Source organism: Meriones unguiculatus, chromosome 1, assembly GCF_030254825.1.
Source record: "Meriones unguiculatus strain TT.TT164.6M chromosome 1, Bangor_MerUng_6.1, whole genome shotgun sequence".
NCBI lineage: Eukaryota > Metazoa > Chordata > Mammalia > Rodentia > Muridae > Meriones > Meriones unguiculatus.
The window spans coordinates 124,340,722-124,351,004 of NC_083349.1; the positions used below are offsets into that span (position 1 = coordinate 124,340,722).

Genomic DNA, 10,283 nt, shown 5'->3' on the forward strand with positions numbered 1-10,283 from the left:
TTTTTGTACCTTTGCCCTCTTGGCTGCTGCACCTGGTTCCCCAGTGTCCCTTCTTCCTCCCTTCTCCACAGACTCTCGCTCATTCTAGACCCTCCCAGCTGTCCCTGCCTCTGGCTACACTCTACCTTTTACATCCAATAACTTTCTCCTTCACCACACCCAGGAGCAGTCATGTCCCTTCATTTTGAAATCTTACTGTTTTAATCTAAGATTTTGTGTTTTTTTTCAACTATGGGTGTGCGTTTTTCCTAATCATTTTGCTGTTCTTAATTTAGACCCTCTATCATTCTTCTGGTTTTGAGCCCTCTTCACTGTCCATGCTGCTTAGCCTATACAGTAAATTGTTTCCTGTGTTGGTTGTGTTTTAAAATTACAAGTGTTTTCTATCCAGCCACTAAAGGTAAGAATTTTGTGATTTTTCGCTATGAAAACAAAACAAAACAAAACAAAGAAACAACAACAACAAAAACACTTTACTTTTGTCAGTCAGGTACGGGGGGGGGGGGCAGAATCTTAATTTGATCTTAATTAATGCTTCAGTTCCCAGAATTAACATTTCTACTCTGTGAATCTGTACTCTGGGTAGGGGCAATCGTGGGTGGTTGTGAATTTGAAAAGAAGCTCTGTACAACCATGCTGAGATGGGTGGGGTGTGCCCTGACCTGCCATCCAGGTTCTTGGTGTCTAAAACAACAGATTGGACAAAGCACAGAGAACACATTCAGGTGTGTATTTACTGTACGTAAGAGTCTAATGTAGAACACCGTGCGGGGGATGGAAGTTGGCTTGAGTAAGTGCGGCTTAGGAGCTCTGCGTTCTTTATAGGTTTTTTGTTTTGTTTTGTTTTGTTTTGTTTTATTTTTTATGAATTTAGGTGGAGGGAGGAGCTGACCCTCCGGGAGGAATGGGGTTGAGCCTTACCCTGGTTGACAGATGAGCTGTTGCATCACTTTGGACCGTCCGCTCACGCTTGGGCATATGTCCCATAGTTTCAAGCATACGTAGGGCCCATCGTGTGCACATCATGAGATGATAAACAGGCATTTCCTCCTGACAGGTCATTTCAAGGAGCTTGTGCCCAGGGCTGGTTCTAGTCAGCCTTGTTTATCTCTCGTACCAGGAAAAGGCCTGACCCCGAACTACGCACAGGAGGGGTGTCCTCCGGGGAAGGGGGCAGACACAGTTTTCCAAGGGAAGCTGCCGCCGTATCTCAGGTCAGTGCCAGTGCACTATGTTTTGGGTGCTCTGCTTCCCCACATCTTGCTTTCAATTCCCGCTGGGCAAACCTGCCACATCTTGTCCTCAGTTGTGTTGGCCAAAGCTGCGGTTTGTTTAGAGGGTCCTTTCACCCGGGCTGCCCCAGGTATGTGCACACTGCTCACTGACACCCTGTTCTTCCCTTGTGTGTGGCTGCCCTTAGAAACTCTCCTCACGCCCGCAGTCTTGGCCAGAGCTCCTATGGTGCCTGCTTCACTAAACAGAATGCTCACCCCTAGGCTTCTTGGCTCATCTTGCTGCCGATGCTTAAAGGGTCTCTGCCATGTGCTGTGTGACTCTTCCTGGGGAGATGTAAGAAAATATCTATGCATGTGGGTAGAGGAAGGATTCCAGAAGTGAACCCACAGATTTATTGTGCTTGTTTACTCACGGGACTATGAGCAGTCACTGGCAGGGGCCCGAGGGTGGCAGGAGAGAAGGTTGATTGGGTTCTCAGGCCAGGGCCTTCTGACTCCTCCTCTTCCATAAGGGGCAAACCCAGGGCTCACCATTGTTGCCATAGATAGAGCTATCAGCTGGATTGTTCTGTTACTGCAGACGTCAGGCTGGGGTCCTCAATAGGTCATTACCATTGTTCTGCTTCAAGACAGTTGGCCTGGAATAGCTGTGCTGTGCTCCATCATGAAATAGGAAGAGGAGGGGCAGAAAGCGACAGTAGAAGTAGGTCCATGCCAGAGAGACACCCAAAGCCTGGAAACCCCAAAGGATGCCTGAGGAGTCAGGCTAAGGAGGATTTGCATAGTTCTGGGATCAAGGGATCGTTGACTCTAAGAATCTCTAAAGCAGCTTCTTACTGGCAAGAATACAACAGTCACTCCGTTAGATTCCAACCTGGAAACCCTCCACCGGCAGGAAGCAACGATAGACCGAACTGGTTAGCCCGCTGGCTGGCTGTGCGTGCCACACTCAGGATGAGAGTCTGTACTATGAGAGGAACGTGCATCTGCCTGTCTCTTTAGGATTTTGCCACAGAACAAACTGACCTACCTTATTATCTGAAGTTACTGTGCCTACTATTCTAAAAACCAAGTGCAGGATAGTACAAGGAAAAAAAAAAGCCAGTCCTTTATTTCTTAAAATTACAAATAAAATACTGCGTTAACAGCACCTGTAGCGGACATAAGCACAACACAAAAGAACCACAACAAATTCGACATCATGTTGGAGTCAGAGTTATCTTAGAAACCACGGCCTGTTAAAGAACAGAAAGATCTTTCTGAGAAAAATAACGTCGAGGCTGGGGATGTCGCTCAGTGGTTGGGTGCTTGCCTGGCACCATGAAGGCCTTGGCTTTGAGCCCCAGCGGGATAAATAAAATAAACCAATGTTAAGAAGTGTAAAACTTACATGATGAGAAACACCAACAAATGAACCGTGAGGGTGTTATTAAATTCGGCCCTGTGTTGTGACTTAAAATTCTCAAAATTACCCAAGTTTAGAAGCTGGAAGAACTTTTCAAGAATTGGTAAAATGTGCGTGAGCCAAATAGACCTACATCTTGTATAGTGGAGGCACCAAGACCCGGATGAGACGATCTTCTCATGCTCATTCCATCCCGGCCATGCAACGCTACAGCTTTACCAGCGCTGCAACCTTACCAGCGCTACACTTTAATGCAGTTCCTCACGTGGTGGCCTCCAACCATAAAATTATTTTCATCGTTACTTCATAACTGTAATTTTGCTGCTGTTATGACTGTGATGTAAATATGTGATTGCAGGATATCTGGCATATGACTCTGTGAAAGGGTCATTTGACCTCAAAAGGGTCTGACCCGCAGGTTGAGAGCCACCGTGATAAGGTGACATTTGGGGTTCTGGTTTAAAGGCCTTGAGCAATTCAGGAAAAATAAAGGCTAAAGGCAAGGTTAGAGACAGAGGAGGAGAGGCATGACGCCAAGCTTTCTGACCTAGCAACTGTATCAGGCTTCCAGTCCCAAGCTGGGAGGCAGGAGACACCATAGTGTAAAGTGCTAATTTGCAAAAGGGTTGTGAGCGGTAGAGGTGAAGAGGTTTTCTATATGCGTGCTAGAGAGTCTTTGGGGATGACATCAATCATTTTTAGAAGGTTACGGGCCAGGCCTTGGTCAAAGCATCGCTGCTGGCCGCTTGCGCCCAGAACCCTCGCCAGGGCACAGCAGAACCGTCGGCTGGCGGTGACCCTCATGCTTGCCAGCAGGTGGCGCTCGGCCTCCACGGCGCCACCAGCTGCAGTTAAAAGTCCCCTCCAAAAGAAGCCACTTTCCCCCGGCAGCGGCTTGTTAGGAGTCATTTTTGTGTAGTTGGTTGTCCAGCGGCCCCAACGGTGCTGCGAACGGCCCTGCCGCTCAGGTGGCACTTCAAGGTCAGATCCCCCAGGCCATCCGGGGAGAGGATGCCGTGCAAAAACCACTAGGCTGAGGACAGGGATGGGGCAGCAACTTGTTCTCATACTTCTCTCCCGCTTTTTTTTTTTTTCGGGGGTGGGGGGACGCAGTGCATGCTGGGTTGTCTGGGTGTGCATGCTGGGTTGTCCGGGTGTGCATGCAGGGGCTATAGCAGGCAACTAGTGTGTTGGGCCGCAGCCTGGGCCCCTAGGGCAGTCTCCAGCCCAGGTGTAACGGCCAAAGCATGCATCCCGGGTATAACCATTAAGGACGAACCCCGCCCCGCAGGAAGGGGGCGGGGACCACCGGAACCGAAGCTGCCCCTCCTCCACTCACCCTGATGGATTCGATGTCAGAGGACAGGAAACACCTCAGCCAAGGCAGACTAGCAGGCGCCACCCAAACACCTGCTTGGCCTAGAAAGTGGCACCAGGTGAGGCTGTGTACTCGTGCTCCTTGTCCCCTCCTTTCCGTAGGCTGTGCCAATCCTCCCTGCACACCTCCCAGGACCACCCGGACCCATGTCACGGCCAACTTGGGAACTGAATCTAAGCACCATAAAGGTGAAAATGTTGGTGACACCTTTTTCGGTGAGTGGGAGGGGCTTCCTCGCACCTTCCCTCTTTTCCTTGCAGCTCGGAGTGCAGTCAAGGGTGAAGAGCAGTTAATAGCCAGGGACTAGGAAGGCAGCTGGCCCGGGGAAGGCCGGGTGAGCCACAGGTGGAGGAGGGAGGGCTGGATCCCGCCAGGTTTAACAGCTTAATTCCCAGGGGCCAACAGGGACAGCCAAAGCCCCTTTGCTCTTTCCAGATCTGGCTCTTGCCTTAAAGGTGGCTTTCCACACACCTAGCCACTAGTCTCTCTAGACTACACAAATGTCAGCGACCTAACTCAAGGAAGTCACCTCCCACAATCCCGTTTAAAACCCTGTCCCAGTGCACAGGCACAGAATCCAACTGCCAGGAGTGTGGGGTTGCTCCCCAGTCCCCTTCGCTCCTCACAGTAACTAGGTTTCGGTCTGCTGGGCTGGCATGGAACACATATGTGATAGAGTGGGGAGAGAGAGGAGGAGGAGGAGGAAGTGCTCTCAAGCAAGCACAAGACATTTCAAAAATCATTCACAATCCAGGTGTTGACGTCAGACACATTTTTATTATAACCTTAATACAGTCTACATAAATTTGAACTGGTATTTATTTGGGTTCAGTTATAACATAGCATCATAAAAAAAATCAAAGCACTGGTTGTCTGAAATAAAGCAAGCAATCAACATTCAATAAACACACTTGATTTATTTTGTATAAAAGGGTTAAGTTTACAACCAAACTTTTATAAAAAGTTTAGCATAAGTACGTCATTACATTTTTATGCAGAAATAGGTATTTCTGCCACTATACAAGAAAACTCTAATTAAAGAGTCCACAAGGTTTCACTCAATATATATATATTTATATATAAATATATACACAGCATTCAGTAGGCTCACGTCAAAAAGGCCATTGCTGGCCAAAGACTTCATTTAAGTAACCGAATACTGGGTCCTTCTGGTATTCACGCTCCACCTTTGAAAAAAGGCAAAGTCTGCTTGGATTGGGCAATTCCTTGTGATTTTTAACGTTTTTTTTTTTTGTTTTTGTTTTTTTTTTCCGCTCCCCATGGTGGGAATAGTATATAAAGAAAACCTTCCAACTGTAGAAAGGGCATTGAAAGTCTCTCATAAATAACGGTATCACAGACAGTCCAGGTCTGAGAACACCTGGGGAAGATGATCATTCTTAAGTTTTCCTTCCGGTTTTTCTTTTTAAAAAGGTCCATTCAACTGGTTTTTTCCTGGTGAAATGGTTGAAAATAACAACAGCAACAAAAAATGTCTTAAAAGATCCTGTAGACTTCTTGTTGTGCAAAAGAAAAAGAGAAAGTAAAAAGAAAAAAAAAGTCCCCAAACGCCTGCAAAAGATTGGGAGAGAAAGGCAGTTTAGGAGAATGTAACCTAGGGGCAGAGACGGGCAGGCTGGCGCCGGGGAAGCCACAGTTTGAACATTTAACCAAACCCTGGCGTCCAGATGCGCGCTGCACATACCCGGCCTCAACAGCACAAATTAAACATGAAAATAGCAGACACTCAAGGGGAAAACTCCCCAACCCCAGTCTCCTATTTGGCTTTCTAACAGCATGCTCCCAGGCGCCAGTCTGCTTCTTGTAACAATTATTTGATTGAAAACAGCCCTTTAGTTAACAGATAGGGAAATCTGGATCCCAGAGCACAGGGGTAAGGCGCAGGGTAGCAGTCCTCAGCTGGCTAGAGAAACCTCAGAGGACTGCAGTTTGGGGGGAAGAGAATCACTATGGAATTTGTGACGATCGAGATTAATTACAGCTGAGGTTAGTACCTCGGACTACCACCACTGGGCTCACAAAAGCCAGCAACGCTCCGTCCTGCCACCTCCATTGTAAGTTACTGGCCTGCCTTTCTTAGAGGCAAACGAGCGGTAATCCCAAGGAAGCACAGCTACAAGCCCCTTCGCGCCTGTCTGGTTGAGACAGCGAAGGAAGCGTGCATTTACCATATCGAACATTTTACAGATACACAAGCATTACCAAAACGCGCACACAGGAGGAAAGGCAGCGCAAACACTCACCATTGACTCAGCCACAGAGTACTTTGCTATCATTCGACATAAGCTCAGAAGGGAATTCAGACGCCTGGAGAGAGAAGGAGATAAAAGGCAGGACATTAGACAATCTTAAGGGAAGGTTCCCCCACCCCCTTCTTTTACGAAAGTGCCAACAAGTCCCATTAAGACAGGTTCATGCTACAATGCGGATCCAGACGCAGCCCACACAGGAGAACTTAAGTAGCGATTCCGCAGGACGCTCACAGTACAATTTTCTTAAGAATAAAGTTAACGAGCCTGTCTCCACAATAGGCTTTAAGAGTGACAGCTCGGGCAAACCGGAGCGTGCCGGCAGCGGGGTGCGAGAGAGCGAGCGAGCGAGCCTCACCTGCAAGGACAGGATGCTGATGTCGGTGTTCAGGGTGGTCAGCGGCGTCCTGGACGCCTGGTTCTGCCCGGGTCTCTGGTGGTGCAGGCTGACGATCGTGGGGTGCGAGTCCAGGGCGATCTGCAGGTCCAAGATGTAATCGATGACGTGCTGCAGGATTTCCATCTTGGTCACCTTCTTGTTCTGCGGGATGCTGGGCACCAGCTCCTTGAGCTTGGAGTAGCAGTCGTTCATGTTGTAGAGGAGGCTCATGGGGTCGTCCACCGGGGTCTTGCTCCGGGAGATGCCCAGGCTGTGGTCCGACAGGCTGTTCTTCCTAACGGACCTCACCGGACTGAAAGCTTTCATGCTGCTGCTCGGAGGAGGAGAGCTGCAGGGAGGGAGCCGCCGCAGGGGGCTGAGCTGGCCGCGCGGCACCAGGCTCTGCTCAGAATGAAGCGCGAGGCGGGCGGGGCGGCTTTTATGCGCACTCGCCCGGGACGCTCGATCGGGCATCCCTGAGCCGCCATTGGCTGGAGGGGTCCTGTCCATCATGCCGAGGGAGCGCTCCCATTGGCGGACGGGGGCGCTCGGTCCTTCCGCATTCGCAGCCAATGCCGGTGGGGATGGGAGGAGCGGGCGCGAGCCCAGCTGGGGAGGTAAATTGAGTACCGTGAGCGCTGGGCGCCCAGGGGGCTCGGGAGTGCAAGTGTGGCCGCGGGGTTCCGATCCCCGGAGCTGGCCGGACCCCCCCGCCCCCGGGGTGTGCCCGGAGCGAGCTCTCCCCGCCCCGGGGCTGCGACAGCCCCACGGTTTGCGCGCCGCAGAGGGGAAGTCACAGGTCGCCGGCGTTAGGGAAGACCCGGACCTCTGCAGGAGGGCAAAGAAGCGCGCCTCTGGGGAGTCACGTTTGCACGGTCCCTTCCCTTGAGATAAAGAAAAGCTATTTAAGAGGGGGGTGGGGTGGGGACAGATTTCCCACGCACACGTTCAGGACAGGCTCAGCGCGGGGTTTTGCTACTTGGAGCAAGGCGGGAGGCCTCCTCGGAAACTCAGTGACGGGAGTTGTAGCGAGCGCTGTGCGCTCCCCCTCAGACCGCAGAGAAGCCCCGAGGGGCTCGGCATGTTCAGGACACTCCCTCCACCCCCAAACGAGGCAGGGTTGGTATAACGACTCCATTAATCGAAGGTCATTAGTGGGGTTCGCACGGTGGAACTTCATTTACATACGCTGCCCTTGGTCCGTGCCCTTCGGTGTAGGTGGCAAAGTGATGCGATTAATTATGCACAGATCGTGATTTCTGGTGTCACATTCCAGCGCTTCCAGCTCTTGGGAAGCTCTTTGTCAGGTAGGTGGTCCTAGCTATTGACTGACAGCTTATCGCTGTTTTTAAAGAAAATTCTGTTACGTACGAGGTTTGGAATCTCTCAGCACCCTTGCTTAGACGCAGCTACATTTTTAAAAAGTTTGGAGCTCTTGACCGCAACATTCGCGTAAGTCACACTGGATTCTCGCTTTGCTGAAGACCACCGTGTATTAGAGGAAAAAAATACTTCTCTTAAAACAAAAATCCAAAAAACCAGAAAGGGTAAACTGGTAGTATGTTGACTTTTTTTTTTTTTCCTCTCAATTCTCCACATACTCTGAATGTAATAAAGAGGAAGAAGGCAGAATCCGGTCAGGGCTCGGTGGTGGGGGAAACAGTATTTTCCCTTCAATTAATGATTAATTCCTCCGCTGGTGGGCCAGGCGGTCTCTGACCTCCACGTGACAGCCATGTGCCCCAGGGCTTCTCTCTGAGGACGCAGAGTCCGGCGGCGGCTTGGAGGTGGTAAAACCCGGCCACCTCGGTTTGGAGGCTGCAGGAGGACGCTGCCCTGCAGGGAAATGTGCGCAAACCCTGCCTTGGCGCCTGCCACTCAGGGACGGTGTTCGGTCGACGGCTGGCCTCTGTTATTAAGCCTGGAAGTGATTTACTATCCGAGGCGGCCTCCCCCCAGCCCCCCGCAGCTCGAGCCTCTTGATGTACTTTGTGTGCTTGTGTTTCTGTCACATACGTGCCACAGCGGAACAGATTTTGTTTTGACACTTTTGGTTCATGATGTTATACTCTGAGTATTTTACAATAATAGCCAATGTAAACAAGCATCTCCGGGATTCTCAAATTATTACTTATGATTCTTGGACATTGCATCTCTGCGGTACTGACGCATCCTTAGCTTTTTCCAAGGACACCGTCTGTTAGCCCCCGTGCCAGCCTCATTATCCCCACAGAAAGGCCCTGGGCTGGATGCTAATGAGCGCCGTGCAGCCTCGCTCCACACACTGGCAGCGACGCACGAGCGCCTTCTCCCAAGATCATCCTCCTACCCTGATAGAGTAAAATTGCTAAATATGGTGAAAGTTCTTTGGCGTTTCTTTCTCCGGCTGCCACGCCAGAGTCCAGTCTGCCGGGCCGCGCTGGATCCGAGTCTGTTGGCGCGCGACCCAGGTTTTGCATTCATTTAAAGATCATTCTAAGGGGATTGTGAAACTATGGAAGTTAATGGCCAGAGAAAAGGCCGGAGTTAGAAGCAAGTCTGTCACGGCCACCCCGGGCTGACATTTCTTGAAATTATGTTTCGGGGCCGGGGAGATGGTGGGAGCCTTCTTCGGGGAGGTTTATTAAAAAAAAAAAAAAAAAAAAAATCTGTCAATTGGGTGTCGATGTGGATTTTCACGCGCGAGACCTGAAGTTCAAATGATCCCAGCTGCAGGACGCGCCCAGCTGCGGCGTGGGTGGTGGGAAGGTGTGAAGGGCTTCCGGCGGGGGTGGGGATACCGGTCCCCAACTCTCCACCGGGACGCCCCCCACTTTCAGCGACAGACCCTCCCCGGAGTCGCCCGGGCCCTGCCTCCAGGCCTCCGGATCCCCCACCGCGTCCGGGCCACGCGCGATCCTCAGGAGCAGGTCTCGGGCCCGGCCACCTCGGCTACTGTCCCCGCGTGATGCCACGGGGAGGTGGGGGGGGAGGAGGGAGCGGGAGGAGCCGGCGCGGCGGGGGCGAGTCTCAAGGTCCTCCCCGCACATCTGGCGCAATCGGGAGGCCCTCGCCTTTCTTCCCCTCGGTTTTGTTCTCACAGCTGTGTCCATTCCGCCCGTGACCCCCCGAGTGATCCCTGACAGGTGATGAATTGGCAGCGGCGGCGGCGGCGCGCGGGCCAGGCCGCGGCGGGGCCGGAGCCGGAGCCCCGGAGCAGACTCTCTGGCGCCAGGCGCGTGACGCCGCCCATTCACGCCGCCCTGCAGCCTTGTCCTCGCGGCGCCGCTCAGGCGGCTGCCATGGCAACCGCGCCGTCACTCAGCGCGCGCGCCCAGCTGATCAATGCCTGCGAGGCCCCGCGGTCCCGGGCTCGCCCTGACCGGGCCGTCAGCCTGAGCGCACCTGCAGCCTCTGCACGTCTTAAGTTTCGAGTGATTTGGGGGGGAAGGAAGAAGGACCCGAGAAGAAAAGAACAGGGGAAGAAGAAGAAGGAAAAAAAAAATAAACTGGGGAGGGGGGGAGTGTGTGTGTGTGTGTGTGTGTGTGTGTGTAAGAGAGAGAGAGAGAGAGAAAGAGAGAGAGAGAGCCGCCGGGAGAGGGAGAAGAAAGAAATCTTCCTCTGCAAAAGGGGGCG

At 51.9% G+C, this 10,283-nt stretch overlaps 1 protein-coding gene across 1 annotated transcript; it reads right to left on the reverse strand.

Moving 5' to 3' along the window:
- Nucleotides 1-5,251: 5,251 nt before the first annotated feature.
- On the reverse strand, nt 5,252-7,090 carry Id2 (inhibitor of DNA binding 2). The gene is made up of 3 exons (XM_021661311.2): nt 6,647-7,090; nt 6,283-6,346; nt 5,252-5,590 (listed from the first exon to the last, which is right to left on the reverse strand). The coding sequence occupies exons 1-2, from the start codon at nt 6,992-6,994 to the stop codon at nt 6,290-6,292; spliced, it is 405 nt and encodes a 134-aa protein (XP_021516986.1). The 5' UTR covers nt 6,995-7,090; the 3' UTR covers nt 5,252-5,590; nt 6,283-6,289.
- Nucleotides 7,091-10,283: the final 3,193 nt, after the last annotated feature.